Here is an 18,184-nt window from a genome sequence, read left to right on the forward strand (position 1 = left end):
CAGGTTGGCTGCCTGCTCCTCTGTCCCACCTCCTTGAACACTGGAAATGGGCATGTTGGATCGGATTCAGATTTATAACACTTTAACCTCCCACGCAATCCAAACCTGCCTATTTTTTGGGGTTAAAAGTCCCCCCAGTGTACTGATTCAGTGACAGCCTGCTGTCTTGGTGCAGGAATCAGTTATCCCTGTGCAATTTATCTCGTCTACTAGCCGTGACTACAGACAATTAATTACCTGAGAACCATAAAATATGGTTGTGACTTCCAGGGCTGGCGGAGATGGGCTAGCCCCCTAACTTTCCAGCTGGTGGGCAAGGCCACCGCCTCCTCGTAAAATACCTTTTTTTTTTCAAAAATATACTTTAATTCATAAAAATTTGCAAAAATACATAACAAAACAGTTCAAATTTCACATTTCACAACTCTTGCCATTCCATTGTATCTATAATGTACATTTGCATTACACAGCAAAAACACTTTTGGTGCACAAAGCCCGAGGGGGTTCACTCGTAAAATACTGGTAATTATGTCAGGAGTATTATTCTATTCAGTTAGAATTCAACCATTGCTATTTTGCACTATATACATTTGCAGTAAAGCTTTATAGTACAATAAATGAAAATCTAAAAACAATATCAAATAAATGTATTTTTCTGTGTGCATCTTTTAAACAGATATATTAAAATAAAGCACAGAAGCATTAAGCTGTGTATGTTGCATTTTATACCCACCCTCTCCTGTACTCACTCGACATCTTCTCTGAATATGCTTCCTCTGCTTAAGTATTTAATCAAAGCATGTAGATTATCAGTGCACAGCTAGATAGGGTGCAATGATCTCAGAGCTTACTTAAACCAACATTGACAATATATTAGACATTACAGTACACTGAGTTATTATTAAATCAATTGGTGCAATAATTTCCGAGCTTTGTTGCTCTTCTGTATTATATTTGCAGATTGTACAACTGAACACTAGGGGGCCCCTGATGGGGAAAGGGCCGGATTTTAAGGTGCCACTAACAGTGACATGGTTAGCGTTCACAATTACTGGCTGTTGGAGAGGCCCTGCAACATTCAGAATGCATATACGTACTGTAGTGTGCAAGTCTGAAAGTTGTGGTGGGCCAACCAACATTACTCCTGAAGCTTTGCTACTTTAAATGGCAAGTATGGAACCAGTGCGATTTTGGGCTAATTGCTCACTAATTACAAATTAATTACACTTTAAAGTTTTAGACCTGTATTTCCAGGCATAAGGGGCCTCCTCTCAATCACAATGCTTAAAGAGGAGGTCCACGCCAGACAGCGTCTTTTAAAATGGATTGATTTTTTCAAACATGAAACCTTTCAAAGACTGATAAATCTTGTTAAAAAGTAAAATAAATGATTTATCAGATCTTTTAAATATCACCTTTTTAAAATGATTTATCTGATCAAAATGATTGTACTTTTTAAAAATGTAAGTTTTCAATTTTGAAAATTAAAAAACAATTTGTAAAATTGTTTATATTTTTAATTCTGTAAAATTAATCATGTCTGCTAAATCTGATTTTCTAATGCCTTTTTACTGCAGCAGACTGCTTTACACAGCTTTTATGGTGCAATGACTGTACGCCATGCCCACAACTGTCTGCTGTTCTCACCCATGCTGCACAGTGCCACTGGGCTTGGCTGCAGCCAACGCTGGGAGGGAAACCTCTCTCAAGACAATTGAAATTCTCGACATGGAGATTGTGGTAGGTTCTGTAGTATAGGGCTCTGAAAGGGTTAATGTTGAGAAGCGTAAAGAATACCTCCTGTCATGATGATGTAAGAGATCACATGTGAGAGAGACTTGAAGAGAGAAGCAGCATGACTTCAGAGGAGTCACACATTCTGGTGTGGAGCTATACATAGTTACATTGTAATAAAGGTTAATGTGCTAAGTACTCAAGACTAAAGAATCTCTCTAAGCTAGACTAATTAAGTATATTAAGGTGGCAGCATACCAACAAAACATACAACAGTTTCATGCTTGGATCTATTCGAGGTCAGCAGAGAGTATCGTTGCTGCACCACAGACTGCAAAGTCCGGGCCATTGTAGCAGTTACACTCCAGGCTCTCTTATCGTTTTGTTATATCATTGGGAGAATATTTCAGAGAATCTGAAATAAAATCATCCATTATGTTACCACACAATGCTTATTGAATTTAACAGCTATGTCGTCTCATTAAATGTGTTAATTCTTGTGACATATTTTCTGTCCCTCATGTTATGAAAGTGATTTTTTTCTTTAAAATATTTTTTAAAGGAATTTATAGATAAACTGAATAAAGTTAAACCAGGTTTTTTTTTTACAAGGAAGCAACAATGATGCTGGTGGCAACAATGTTAATGGTTGTCACAGGACTCAAGTTAAAGATAGAACAGAAACCCTGGGTAACAGGGGCAGAGAAGTGACAAGCGGTCCCTTGATTGGACAAGCCCAGTAGCAGCAGAGCATCTGAGTGTGCACAAAAACTCACAAGCTTTTTATTTGTCAGTCAGTGTGCGTGTGTTTTATCTTACGGAATGAGATAAAGTTAAGTCTGCTGCAGAAGGAGAAAATTCCAAGGAAGAGGAGAAGACCACAACCCAGCTTCGTTTTCCAGCAAAACTCTAAAGACCCTGAGAAGGCCACTATGTCAATTCATCTTGTTTCCTGTATTTGAAGAAAGCCTGCTAAAAATAATTCTCAACGCGCCTGAAAAGAACTGTTCTAAAGATCTTAGTGACCTGTCTACGCGTACTCAGAAGTTAGACTGTATGCTAGTTTTGAAACAACATATCTCATCTGCTGTTTTCTTCAAAAATGAGCAAGTAATCAACCCAAGTGCTTTTTGTCTGTAACAGAGCTCTGATCCAAAAATCCCTTTTTTTTTTGGTTAACTGGTATACATATATGTGTGTGTGTGCGTGAGTCTGAGATGCTAAGGTAAAAAAGGCAACCCTAAAATTCAATGTTGGGACTGTAAAAGTTTTAATCTGTGTGTTTATGTTTTACTTCATTACTAGTTAAGACTTGTTTTTATAATAGACTGATAATTTTGTTGCTAAAGAGAGAAATCTGGTTTGTGTGTTCTATTCTGGGAAAAATAGAGTATATAATTGCCTGTATAAGTAAGTGGAAAAATTTTAAATATATGTTGTGACCTGTGGAAAAATGGGACTGAATTAGCACTGCACTCCTCCTGCCTCGGTCGTAACACTCACCGAATTACCAAACAAGGTGAGACAAATTTTCAACTTCACACAAAAAACCTTTCAAGATTTTTTTAAAATGTGTTCATGTGATATGAGCATCATTGACTAGGCCAGCATTTATTTAAATGCCCTTGAGAAGGTGAGCCACCTTCTTGAAGTGCTGCAGCCCTTGTGGTGTAGGTACACCCACAGAGCTGTTTGGAAGGGAGTTCCAGGATTTTGACCAGCAACAGTGAAGGAACTGCAATATCGTTCCTAGTCAGGATGGTGTGTGACTTGGAAGGGAACTTGGTGGTGTTCCTATGCACCTGCAAGTTCCATAAAATAAAAATCATGTCCACAATAGCAACATACACTGAAGTCACTGGTAAAGAATTCCCACACATTTGGGACTTTGTCAAAGGTTATTTTGTTAGAACTCCTTAGGAGTACAATCAGAACATCAAAGCACTCTTTCACCACAGCCCATTCAACAAGAAGGCTGAGGTATATTTGTACATGATTTTCAGGGATCCAACCACATTCTTCTGCAAGCAGTGTCTACTGAACCAAATTCATTCCTTTTTTTCCCCCAATGTTCTGCCATTACTCCTTGGCCCAAATCTTGCTTATACAAGTTTTGCAAGTTTTGAGTGCTTTCTGTCATCAAAGAGAAAAATACAGAATAGAAGAAGGCAGTGTGTCTGCCTGATTGTTCTAAGATCTATAGGCTCAGTTGATACAATACACATGTATATATATATATATATATATATATATACACACAATAGTAAATTCGTGCTTATCATTGAAGGAATTACAATCAACTTTGTAAAGACCATTTGTAATTTCTTCTGTAGATGCTCTAAAAGCATAAATTAAAAACGATTACAAAAACAGATTCATATCATTGAAAGCATTGAAATTGGACTTACTGGCTCGAGGAACAGCATTTAATTTACCGATTAGGCACGCTACAGCCTACTGGACTGAACATTGAGTTCAATAATTTCAGAGCATGACTGGCCCCCCCACTTTTTTATTTTTTTTTATTTTAGTGTGTTTCATCATTCACTTTTTACCATGTGCCTGCCCACTGGTTTTTTTTTCATGTTTGTGCTTTGGGCCAGGGCTGTTTATTATTCTGTTATTTAACACCCCTCTGCACTAATGCCTTGTCTTTCACCACGCCATTAACACACCCTTTGCCTTTGCTCCATGACCTTCTTGTCAATTATTCTCTGTGGCCCTCTGTCCTATCAACACCTTCCCTTTTGTTATCTTTTGCCCCACTTTGCTTAAAACCTATTACATTTCTAACCTTTGCCAGTTCTGATGCAAAGTCACTGACCTGAAACGTTAACTCTGCTTCTCTCTCCACAGATGCTGCCAGACCTACTGTATATTTCCAGCATTTTTTGTTTTTATTTCAAATTTTCAGCATCTGCTGTATTTTCATTTTACTATACATTATAATTGGACTTGTTTGCTGTAATTTTCTGTTTTTTCATCATAAAATAAAATAAAATTTACCATCACTGCCACATAACTACACTAAAACATAACATTTCCTACATTACAACAGTGACTACATTTCAAAAGGACTTCATGATGTACTTTGGGACATCATGAGGTTGTGAAAGGCACTACATCAATGCAAGTCTTTCTTTCCTTCTTTACACCGTGTGCTGGAAGCTAAGGTAGAAGTGAATGTGACACGCACATTAAAATCAGCCTGAGGCTAAGTTGCCATTGCAACCCTCAGAGAAACAAGATCATATCAACATCCTGTCCTGAGACCAATACATCAACTCAGCAAATTGTTCTGTCTTGTATTTTAAGAGGGCTTTTCTGCACATTTATAAAATGGTGCAGTTAATACTTACATAAAATGGTGCAGTTAATACTTACTCAAGATATCAAAATGATCTTAAGAAACCTTATGTACAGCTACAGCCTCTTTTGAAATGTTTTGCTTGTCATCATCCTGCTTATATTTTAGTTTGGAATATCATTGGGGGAAAAAAAAAAGCAAAAGCAGAACAGACCTACAGTAAGCAATTCAAACACACGACTAGCACACTGGAGAAGGGTTCCATATCCTAGAGGTAAACTCACTGCTATGATGAAAAGTTAGATGGCCTTTAACAGAGACTAGTTTACTCTTATGAATAACATTTGTCATCTGCCTCAAATCTCACTTGACAGAATCTGGCACTTTCAAAGGTAAGAAACTCTGATTGAAGCAAACCTGTCTCCATCTGTCCACAGACATCAAACAGAAAAAAACCTGTGGCCTCACCAATTGTGAAATGCTACCACTACAGCAGTAGAGGAATCCAAGGTTGTTTCATTATGCTCAGCATATGTTTAAAAAAAGCTAACATCCTGCCAAAGCCACCTCATCACGCTCACAATAGAATGACTAAACGAACAGGTTACTAAAAGTAGCAAGTGGGGGAAAGGAGCAGGAACTGCAGCCACCTGTGCCATCCCCACCCAGGATTGCAACTGTGGCTCAAGCATCCAGACTAATGTGGATCTACAGTGGGTTAACTGGTTGGCAGAACCAATAGTTGTTTAGTATTACCTCATGCAGCTGCACTGGATATTGTTAATGCCCAAACCCAGATCTGAGGTCACCTGCTATTCTAGATAAATGGTTGGATCTAAAAAAAACTGCAAATGCCAACATTTTGACATAAAAAGCAGACTACACACAATATAAAGCATTGGAGAAAATGCTTTCATCTTAAGAACCAGATGTAAATAGTTCAATTTTGCATTTTATCACAAGATCGCTCTTTACAGGGTCCATTTCTGGAGACTTTTCTGCAATGGTTAGTGGGTCTGAGTTCAATGTAACTTTTGAGGAACATTTGGGAATGACATAGTACAGAATAGGATCTAAACAGCTGTTGAATGAAACCAGCAAAAGTAACATAATTTTTGCCTTTTGCATTTGCTCCAGCCAGTGACATTCATTGTGTACGATTCGATAAATACTTGATGTGATCTGATAAAAGTAATATGGCAAATGACAAACAACGAAGGCAGTTATGGCAGCAAAAATTATGAACTGTATTCGAATGTGAAGATCCTGGTTTCGTTGAACTGTGCTGCTTTTACTCACTTTGAACAAATATACTATGATAAAGACATAAAAAATAATAAATGCCATTAAAATCATAAAAAATACTAATGAAATGGTTACAAGCAAAATGGAAGTGGCCTGTGAGCCTTTGTAAATCTTGACACTGTAGCACATAGATTCAGATGTACCCATTCGCTTTAAAATATGAATTAAATGTGTTGATACAATTAGAATCCCTGCAGCCCAGAATATGATACAAGCATATTTTGCGAAAGCTGCATTATAAAATGCACTCAGCTTTCTATCATTGTACTTTACAATTATCACATATCGGCTAATGCTTATAAAGGTAATGAACAGTGTCCTGCATGCTAATGTAGAATAAAACCCCAAGTTAATGATTGCTGTTACAGTCATACATGTCCTAGATTTTTCTTCCCAGGCATCTCCTGTAATAAGCAGCGCTAATCTGAATGGAAGGACCAGGCAATTGATCAAATCAGCCACTGTGAGGTTCAACAGATAGACAAGGACTCCATGTTTCTTAAAAGATTGTTGTACGAAGACTAACAAGGCTAGGAAATTGGCTGGTAATCCAATGCAAATAATGAATGAATACAAGACAGGAAGGACCACCTTCTCCAGTTGGCCAGCTGTATAATTACATGTTATATCCGGCCGTTTTGCGGTGAAATTCATGATTCGCTGCTGCTGTCAATATCCTGGAATGAAAATGACATATTTTAATAACAAAAGCGGAAATGCAAAGGGTAAAATAGTGCCACAGAGTGCCAGAGTTTAAGGTGTTGTGCAATGGATTGGAATGACTCTCCTCATTTAGAGTCATCGGATTCAGTTCATGCATTGTAGGGACAGACTGAACAAAAATATTGGTTAAGTTCCTAAATTTCAAAAGAACCCCAGCTGCCAATGTACTCATGTTACAGAAACATTGAATTTCAACTCCCCTCCCCACACTCTGGTGGCCTACTATTGTATTAAGCCATTGGGATCAGAGCAGATCCAATAAGATCCAAGCCTCAAATACACATTCAAATCTCTGGAATAGAACTTGAACCTGTGACCTTCTGACTTTGAGGCGAGAGTACTACCCACTGAGGCAAGCCCAGTATGCATGGCAAAGGTGTCAAATTCCAGCTATTTAGACATAAACTAGTTTTGCATATGAGAGATAATTTTAGGTAAAAAAAAAGGTTTCCAAATGTAAACTCCATTTAAAAATGAAGGTGGGGATTGAAGTTGGAGGATATGGAATTAGTTGAACAGTTACTTTGTATTTGTCTCGGGGCAGGTTTCCAGGGAAAGCAAAGGGGTCTAAGAAGTGATCAAATAACAACAGGGAAAGTTAGAACAATAAGCGGGAGGGTAGTGAGAGGGGTAGAACAAATGAGAGATCGTGGAGTGCATGTCCACAGGTCCCTGAAGGTGGCAGGACAGGTAGATAGAGTGGTGAAGAAGGCATATGGAACACTTTCCTTGATTGGCCGAGGTATAGAATACAAAAGCAGGGATGTAATGCTGGAACTGTATAAAATGCTGGTTAGGCTGCAGCTGGAGTATTGTGTACAGTTCTGGTCACCACATTACAGGAAGGATATAACTGCTCTGGAGATAGTACAGAGGAGATTTACAGAATGTTGCCAGGGCTTGAAAGTTGCAGCTATGAGGAAAGATTGGATAGGCTAGGGTTGTTTTCCTTAAAACAGAGGAGGCTGAGGGGTGACTTAATAGAGGTGTACAAAATTATGAGGGGCCTAGACAGACAGGAAGGACCTGTTTCCCCTAGTGGAGAGGTCAATTTCCAGGGGGCACAGATTTAAGGTGATTGGTAGAAGGATTACAGGGGACACGAGGAAAAAAATTTTCCCCCAGAGGGTGGTGGGTGTCTGGAATTCACTGCCAGGAATGGTGGTGGAGGCAGAAACCCTCAACTCATTTAAAAGGTACCTGGAGTGCTGTAACCTGCGAGGCTACGGACCAGGTGCTGGAAGGTGGGATTAGATTGGGCAGCTAGCTTTTTTGGCTGGCACAGACACAATGAGCTGAATGGCCTCCTTCTGTGCCGTAATGTTTCTATGGTTCTAAGCAAAATACTGCAGATGCTGGAAATCTGAAATAAAAACAGAAAATGCTGGAAATACTCAGCAGGTCTGGCAGCAGCTGTAATGAGAGAGACAATGTTAATGTTTTAGGTTGAAAACCTTTGATCAAAACTGGAAAATGTTAGCGATGTAACAGGTTTTAAGCAATTACAGAGACAAGGAGAGGGGGAGGGGGAAAGAATGAAAGGGAAGGTCTGTGATAGATGGAAGTCAGGAGACATTAAGTGACAAAAGGGATGATGGTGCAAGGCAAAAGGAGGTGGTAGTGGGACAAATAAAGAAACAAAAGATGTTTTTAGGAGGTATAAATGGCAATAGAAGAATCATTACAAACAACTGCTGTCTGAAAAAATGAGAATGGAGGTTATGATCTGAGATTGTTGAACTCAATGTTGAGTCTGAAAGGATGTAAAGTGCCTAATTGAAGATATTGTGTCTTAATGTGTGGAGCATCGCAGTAAGGTAGATGGCTGCAGGGTGACCAAGGATGGAAACTGAACATCCAGGGGTATTCATTATTTAGGAAGGGCAGGCAAAAAGGGAAAGGAGGTGGGGTAGCGTTGTTAGTAAAGGAGGAAATCAATGCAATAGTGAGGAAGGATATTGGTTCGGAAAATCATGATGTGGAATCTGTATGGGTGGAGTTAAGAAACACCAAGGGGCAGTAAACGTTGGTGAGGGTTGTCTATAGGCCCCCAAACAGTAGTGGAGATATAAAGGATGGCATTAAACAGGAAATTAGAGGCGTATACAATAAGGGTACAACTGTAATCATGGGTGACTTTAATCTACATATAGATTGGTCAAAACAAATTAGCAAGAATACTGTGGAGGAGGATTTCCTGGAGTGTGTATGTGACAGTTTTTTAGACCATTGAGGAACCAACTAGAGAACAGGCTATCCTCGACTGGTTATTGTGCAATAAGAAAGGATTAATTAACAATCTTGTTGTGTGGGGTCACTTGGGGAGGAGTGACTATAATATGATAGAATTCTTCATTAAGATCAAGAGTGAAGTAGTTGAATCTGAAACTAGGGTCCTGAATCTAAATAAAGGAAACTACGAAAGTATGAGGCGCGAGTTGGCTATGGTAGATTGGGGAACTTTACTAAAAAGGGTGACGGTGGATAGGCAATGGATAATACTTAAAGAATATGTGCAGGAATTACAACAATTATTCATTCCTGTCTGACGCAAAAATAAAACCGGAAAGGTGACTCAACCGTGGCTTACAAAAGAAATTAGGGATAGTATTAGCTCCAAAGAGGAGGCATATAAAGTTGCCAGAAAAAGCAGCAAGGCTGAGGACTGAGAGCAGTTTAGAATTTAGCAAAGGAGGCCAAAGAGGTTGATTATGCAGGAGAAAATAAGAGTATGAGAGTAAACTTGCAGGGAACATAAAAACTGACTGTAAAAGCTTCTATAAATATGTGAAGAGAAAAAGATTAGTGAAGACTAATCTTACAGTCAGAAACGGCAGAAATTATAATGGGGAACAAAGAAATGGCAGAACAATTAAACACATACTTTGGTTCTGACTTCACAAAGGAGGACACAAATAATCGCCCAGGAATGTTAGGGAATCAAGGGTCTAATGAGAGGGAGGAACCGAAGGAAATCAGTATTAGTAAAAAAAAAAGTGCCAGGGAAATTAATGGGGTTAAAGGCTAACAAATCCCCAGGGCCTGATAATCTACATCCCAGAGTACTAAAGGAAGTGGCCCTGGAAATAATGGATGCATTGGTGGTCATCTTCCAAACTTCTATAGACACTGGAGCAGTTCCTACAGATTGGAGGGTGGCAAATGTAACCCCACTATTTAAAAAAGGAGAAAGAGAAAAAGCAGGGAATTATAGACCAGTTAGCCTTATATTAGTAGTGGCGAAAATGCTAGAGTCTATTATAAAGGATGTGATAGCAGAACACCTGGAAAGCGTAAACGGGATTGGACAAAGTCAGCATGGGTTTACGAAAAGGAAATCATGCTTAACAAATCTACTGGAGTTTTTTGAGGATGTAACTCATAGAATAGATGAGGGAGAACCAGTGGATGTGGTGTATTTGGATTTTCAGAAGGTTTTTGATAAGGTCCCACATAAGAGGTTAGTGTGCAAAATTAAAGCACATAGGTTTGGGGGTAATATACTGCATGGATTGAGAATTGGTTGACAGACAGGAAACAGAGAGTAGGAATAAACGGGTCTTTTTCCGGGTGGCAGTCAGTGATTAGTGGGGTTCCACAGGGATCAGTGCTTGGGCCCCAGCTATTCACAATATATATTAATGACCTGGGTGAGGGAACTAAATGTAGCATTTCCAAGTTTGTAGACAACACAAAGCTGGGGGAGACTGTGAGCTGTGAGGAGGATGCAAAGAGGCTCCAATGTGATTTGGACAAGTTGGGTGAGTGGGCAAATGCATGGCAGATGCAGTATAATGTGGATAAATGTGAGGTTATCCACTTTGGTTGTAAAAACAGAAAGGCAGATTATTATCTGAATGGTGATAGATTGGGAAAGGGGGAAGTGCAACGAGACCTGGGTGTCCTTGTACACCAGTCGCTGAAAGCAAGCATTCATGTGCAGCAAGCAGTTAGGAAGGCAAATGATATGTTGGCCTTCATTGCAAGAGGATTTGAGTACAGGAGCAAGGATGTCTCGCTACAGTTATACAGGGCCTTGGTGAGACCACATCTGGAGTATTGTGTGCAGATTTGGTGTCCTTATCTGAGGAAGGATGGTCTTACCATGGAGGGAGTGCAAAGAAGATTAACTAGGCTGATTCTTGGGATGGCAGGATTGATGTATGAGGAGAGATTGGGTCGACTAGGCCTATATTACTAGAGTTTAGAAGAATGAGAGGGGATCTCATAGAAACCTATAAAATTCTAACAAGACTAGGCAGGCTAGATGCATGGAGGATGTTCCCGATGGCTGGAGAGTCTAGAGCCAAGGATCACAGTCTCAGGATATTCTTTCTTTCTTTCTTTTGGGCCTCCTTATCTCGAGAGACAATGGATACGCGCCTGGAGGTGGTCAGTGGTTTGTGAAGCAGCGCCTGGAGTGGCTATAAAGGCCAATTCTGGAGTAACAGGCTCTTCCACAGGTGCTGCAGAGAAATTTGTTTGTTGGGGCTGTTGCACAGTTGGCTCTCCCCTTGCGCCTCTGTCTTTTTTCCTGCCAACTACTAAGTCTCTTCGACTCGCCACAATTTAGCCCTGTCTTTATGGCTGCCCGCCAGCTCTGGCGAATGCTGGCAACTGACTCCCATGACTTGTGATCAATGTCACACGATTTCATGTCGCGTTTGCAGACGTCTTTATAACGGAGACATGGACGGCCGGTGGGTCTGATACCAGTGGCGAGCTCGCTGTACAATGTGTCTTTGGGGATCCTGCCATCTTCCATGCGGCTCACATGGCCAAGCCATCTCAAGCGCCGCTGACTCAGTAGTGTGTATAAGCTGGGGATGTTGGCCGCTTCAAGGACTTCTGTGTTGGAGATATAGTCCTGCCACCTGATGCCAAGTATTCTCCGAAGGCAGCGAAGATGGAATGAATTGAGACGTCGCTCTTGGCTGGCATACGTTGTCCAGGCCTCGCTGCCGTAGAGCAAGGTGCTGAGGACACAGGCCTGATACACTCGGACTTTTGTGTTCCGTGTCAGTGCGCCATTTTCCCACACTCTCTTGGCCAGTCTGAACATAGCAGTGGAAGCCTTACCCATGGGGTATGCCATTTAGAACCGAGATGAGAAAAAATTTCTTCACTCAGAGGGTGGTGAACCTGTGGAATTCTCTACCACAGAAGGCAGTGGAGGCCAAGTCATTAAATATATTCAAGAAGGAGATAAATATATTTCTTAATGCCAAAGGGATCAAGGGATATGGGGAGAAAGCGGGAACAGGGTACTGAATTAGACGATCAGCCATGATCTTTTTTGAATGGCAGAGCAGGCCCGAAGGGCTGAATGGCCTACTCCTGCTCCTATTTCCTATGTTTCTATGTTTCTAAGGTGCTGTTCCTTGGACTTATGTTGATCTTCATTGGAACAGTGTAAGTTGTCAAGGATGGAGAGGTCAGAGTGGGAGTTGGACAGAGAATTTCAATGACAGGCAACCGGAAACTCAGGCTCACACTTGTGGACTAAATGGAGATGTTCCGCAAAGTGATCACTTATCGCTTTTGGCCTTCCCAAGAGAAAGTCAGAAGCACTTAAAGGTAGGTATGGACAACATACGCTCAAGTCTCAAAGGAAAGAGAATAAAACAGGTCAATATATTCAGGAGAGGTTCCCAAGGACTGGAAAGTGATTAACACAAGGTTAAAAAGATATACCTGAATCCAATGTAAAAGTCAATTAAGCATCAACTACAGGGAAAAATGTTTAAATCAGGGATCTAGCAGGGAAATCCTGGGGAAAATCATAATTTGATAAAGGGCCAGTCATTTTGGAATCAGAAAGGGGAGGTTATATTTAATTAACTTGCTGCAATGGTGAATAGGGAAATGCATTAAAAATTTTCAAAAAGCAATTGGAAAGTAATCATTGAGGTTAAGTGACAAGAGTACAGAAAATGGGCTGAAACCAATCGATTGGTTTTAAGGCCTTGGGAGCTGTAGTTTGTTGAGCCAAATAAACTTTTTCTGTTCCTAAAATCTATTTCATATCCTACATAGTTTTTATTAGCACCATTTCACTTTCATGCATTATTTCTGCTCATTTTCCTGTGGCTAGTTGAGCCTGAGATCAGTTTCCTGCAAACCCTCATCCACCATAATGTGGTTTTCAGATACATTGTGTTCCCAAACTCTGAAACTCAGGTGCATCCTTTCACGCTGGGCCTAGGCTGTCAAAGATTGATAATGTATCTGTAACCACTAGACAGATAGCATCCAAAACCAAAAATAGATAGAAAGCATATATTTTAAAACCTGTCAATTATCTGCTAATAATCTCACATCTAAGCAAACCATTCTGTGAAACCTGAGGGTAACAAGAAACTTGTCACTACTACTAAATTGGTCATCAGCAAGTCAACTACTGGAGGACAATATACAAACTCGAACTGCTTTTCTGATTCCAGTTTGTAAGTGTACCGAAATGGAAACTGATTGGCTACAAGGCTGAGTCAGATGAACGAACTGAGAAAGTATAGAGTCTGTTCTATTGCTTCGCTGCCACTCCTTCAAGTAATGTTTTATGTTTATCACAGGGCTTTTGAAAGAATAGGGCTATATAAAGGATTTTAACCAGTCATGAATTTATAGGCATCAGTACACGACAGGTACTAGTTTCAGACTGATGGCAGTTCAAAGTGATGTGAGGCCAGCAGACCTAAGTTATACTGCTGATTCTGTGTTACTTTCTGGCTGAGGAAAGCACTACTCTGCAATAACACATATGTTCAACTCTCCCCCCGGCACTCAGACAATGCTACACTTTAAGTAGCTGATGAGAAGGTGGAGTCTCTGCAAATATTAAAAAAGATTTGATGACCTTTCCGAGGGTTCATGCTGTTTCAAGGTAGTGCAGACAGTGTAGAGCGCAAAAGGAACAAGGTTACCTCTTCAGAGTTGACTCACACCACTTGTCGAAACTTAACTTTGATGACTATGTCTGAGTTACATTATACTTTTCGAATTACATGTGAAACTGAAACCATTTCAGCTCAGTCTAAAACGTGCAGCATAACAGCCCTGAAATGCTCCATATGATCACTGTATTTTGACAAATTTCAGAATCAGCATTGAACATTGAGAAAGCAATTTGCCATACTTCATGTAAATGCAGAGAGCCGAGTATTTCACACAGTACATTTCTCCTGCCTGTAAATAAACTCAAACTGTGGGAAAAGGTATCAAATTTGCACTACTTATTTTTAAATGACAATTCCAGATAAGTGTGAAACCATTTAACTCAAATTTGAAAAATAAATCTCAGCATCTGTGCCCCTTTAAAGAAAAATGAAATGGTGACAAAGAATTATCATTGATTCCAAGCATCTTTGTCTTTTGCACTGTTGAGACAGAGTTGAGGGAACTTTATTCTGTATCTGGCTGTATTACACCTGATTTGAGAGTGTGTGATGGCAGCACTGGGTGCAAGAAGTGGATGAGTGAGCTCGTGCTCCATTCTTCAGAACTGAAAACCATGTCAAAAAGAAAAAAGGTCAATTTGCACAGATTACTCTTTAGAACAATCACTCGAAACTCAAACTCCATTTCAGTATAGTGAGCTCTAAAAATTACAGGAAAGACAATTGCAAAACATTGAATCTTATAAGTAAAGGAAGAGGTCCAAATATTTGGGCATGTGGGGGCTGTTGGGCTGTGGGTGGGTGTTGTGGTGCTTTCAAGGTGAAATTCGCCTCTATGCGGGTAGGCTGTATTTAAAGTTTGGCTTTACTTCCTCTCGTCCATGGAAACCCCTACTTTGAGCTTCCAAGTTCTGTAGAAACTGCTCAGCTGCAGTCAAGCACAGGCTTTATTAGTGAGCAGCTCAGTAGCACATACAGACATTGCTTCTAATCCATGATGCTGATCGTAGTTATTTAAGCCAGAAAATTTCAGTTTTATCTACCTCTGCATTCATAGCCAGTGAAGCTGTGTGACCTAGACATCCCCTGATATACAGTACTTCCTAACATGTCCTACAGCTGACATTAGCTACATGGCTGCTTCTGGAATAAAAGCAAAATACTGCAGATGCTGGAAATCTGAAATAAAAACAAAAAATGCTGGAAATACTCAGCAGGTCTGGCAGCATCTGTGGAGAGAGAAGCAGAGTTAACGTTTCAGGTCAGTGACTTTCATCAGAACTGGCAAAGGTTAGAAATGTAATAGGTTTTAAGCAAATAAAGTGGGGGTGGGGCAAAAGATAACAAAAGGGAAGGTGTTGATAGGACAGAGGGTCACAGAGAATAACTGACCAGAAGGTCATGGAGCAGAGGCAAAGGGTGTGTTAATGGTGTGGTGAAAGACAAAGTGTTAGTGCAGAGAGGGCGTTAAATGACGGAATAATGAACAGCCCAGGCCAAAAGCACAAACATGAAATAAAAACAGTGGGTAGGCACATGGTAAAAAAAATGAATGAAACAAACTAAAATAAAATAAAATAAAAAATTAAAATTAAAAAAGGGGGACCAGTCATGCTCTAAATTTATTGAACTCAATGTTCAGTCCGGTAGGCTGTAATGTGCCTAATCAGTAAATGAGATGCTGTTCCTTGAGCTTGCGTTGATGTTCACTGGAACACTGCAGCAAGCCCAGAGCAGAGATGTGGGCATGAGAGAAGGGGGGAGTGTTGAAATGGCAAGCGACAGGAAGCTCGGGGTCATGTTTTCAGACTGAGTGAAGGCGTTCCGCAAAGTGGTCACTCAATTTGGGTTTGGTGCCCCGAATGTAGAGGAGACTGCATTGTGAGCAGCGGATACAGTATACTAAATTGAAAGAAGTACAAGTAAATCGCTGCTTCACCTGAAAGGAGTGTTTGGGGCCTTGGATAGTGAGGAGAGGGGAGGTAAAAGGGCAGGTATTACACCTCCTGCAATTGCATGGGAAGGTGCCGTGGGAAGGAGACGAGGTGTCGGGGGTAATGGAGGAGTGGACCAGGGTGTCGTGGAGGGAATTATCCCTTCAGAATGCTGACAGGGGAGGGGAAGATGCATTTGGTAATAGCATCAGCTCCAGGACATCACTGCAGGAGTTCCTCAGGGTAGTGTCCCAGGCCCAACCATCTTCAGCTGCTTCATCAATGACCTTCCTTCAATCATAAGATCAGAAGGGTGGCACAGTGGCGCAGTGGTTAGCACCACAGGGACCCGGGTTCAATTCTGGGTACTGCCTGTGCGGAGTTTGCAAGTTCTCCCTGTGACTGCGTGGGTTTCCGCCGGGTGCTCCGGTTTCCTCCCACCGCAAAAGACTTGCAGGTGATAGGTAAATTGGCCAATGTAAATTGCCCCTAGTGTAGGTAGGTGGTAGGGAATATGGGATTACTGTAGGGTTAATATAAATGGGTGGTCCTTGGTCAGCACAGACTCGGTGGGCCGAAGGGCCTGTATCAGCGCTGTATCTCAAAATAAAAAAGTGGGGATGTTGGCTGATGATTGCACAATTTCAGCACCATTCACGACTCCTCAGATACTGAAGCAGTCTGTGTAGAAATGTAGCAAGCCCGGACAATATCCAGGCTTGGGCTGATAAGTGACAAGTAACATGTGTGCCACACAAGTACCTGGCAATGACCATCTCCAACAAGAGAGACTCTAACCATCTCCCCCTGACATTTAATGGCATTACAATCACTGATTCCCCACTATCAACATCCTAGGGGTTACCAATTGACCAGGAACTGGAGTAGCCATATAAATACCGTGGCTATAAGAGCAGGTCAGAGGCTGGGAATCCTGCGGTGAGTAACTCATCTGCTGACTCCCCAAAGTCTGTCCACCATCTACAAGTCAGGAGTGTGATGGAATACTCTCCACTTGCCTGGATGGATGCAGCTCCAACAACATTCAAGAAGCTCGACACCATCCAGGACAAAGCAGCCCGCTTGATTGGCACCCCATCCACAAACATTCACTCCCTTCATCAGCGACGCACAGTGGCAGCAGTATGTACTAGCTACAAGATGCACTGCAGAAAGGCACCAAGGCTCCTTAGACAGCACCGTCCAAAGCCGCAACCTCTACCAACTAGAAGGACAAGGGCAACAAATGCATGGGAACATTCCCCTCCATGTCACACACCATCCTGACTTGGAACTACATTGCCATTCCTTCACTGTCGCTTGGTCAAAATCCTACAACTCCCTTCCTAACAGCACTGTGGGTGTACCTACCTCACATGGACTGCAGTGGTTCAAGAAAGCAGCTCACCACCACTTTCTCAAGGGCAATTAGGGCTGGGCAATAAGTGCTGGCCTAGCCAGTGATGCCCACATCCCATGAATGAATAGAAAAAATTGGCTCCTTCTGGAGATCAGAGAGTGGAAATGGTGGACCTTCAAAGAGAAAAGGCTGTCTTCTCCTAAACAGAAGGAGTTTTCCCTGACTTTATTTTTGTATTACGTAGATGAGAGAGTAGACCACAGTGAATGTGCTGCCTTTCACACATTTGCTTTATTCTTTTATGATACCCTTTTGTAGCTGACTTTTAAACTAGATCCAACACCTGAGGTTTTTACAGTCTTTAAAGTCAAAAACAACCCAAACTCTTCAAACATTAAAGCGAACCTGAACCTAGATACAATTAAAAATAAGTAGCCATATCCTTGGTTGAACCAAAAATCACCCAAACCAAGAGTATTAACATAAAAATAATTAAAACATCCTCATACTCAGCAGTCACTCACTTCTAATTAATTTCTGAAGGTGTACTACTCATTGGAAAGTACAAAATAGCAAAATAAAACATACCTGGTGTAAAGAACGAAAATCAAGATAAATCTTTTCAGGTTTAAAGCATTTTAATTCCACTGGCACAAATGCCAACAAAACTAGTAGCAGAAAACCTTATTAGTTGTGCCTCCATCGATCGCATCTATTAAATGAAATGATCCTGCCTTGCTCCAGACCAAACATATGCATAATGAGTCAAATACGCATTAGGCTCTATAGGTTGAATGACATATGTGACGTTGATGCAAGCTAATGACGTGCTGTGCAAAGAAGCAATTAATATAACCATATTGGGCATAAACCAGAAGATCTTACTAATTCTGTTTGACTTTCATGCATCGTCCAGTAATTTCTT

General features: G+C 40.8%; 1 protein-coding gene across 1 annotated transcript; it reads right to left on the reverse strand.

Annotated features, from left to right (window-relative positions):
• Positions 1–1,417: 1,417 nt before the first annotated feature.
• On the reverse strand, positions 1,418–17,960 carry LOC137347728 (probable G-protein coupled receptor 34). Its single transcript, XM_068012585.1, has 2 exons — positions 17,848–17,960; positions 1,418–7,023 (listed from the first exon to the last, which is right to left on the reverse strand). The coding sequence occupies exon 2, from the start codon at positions 6,998–7,000 to the stop codon at positions 5,960–5,962; it is 1,041 nt and encodes a 346-aa protein (XP_067868686.1). The 5' UTR covers positions 7,001–7,023; positions 17,848–17,960; the 3' UTR covers positions 1,418–5,959.
• Positions 17,961–18,184: the final 224 nt, after the last annotated feature.

Source organism: Heterodontus francisci, chromosome 32, assembly GCF_036365525.1.
Source record: "Heterodontus francisci isolate sHetFra1 chromosome 32, sHetFra1.hap1, whole genome shotgun sequence".
Taxonomy (NCBI): Eukaryota; Metazoa; Chordata; class Chondrichthyes; order Heterodontiformes; family Heterodontidae; genus Heterodontus; species Heterodontus francisci.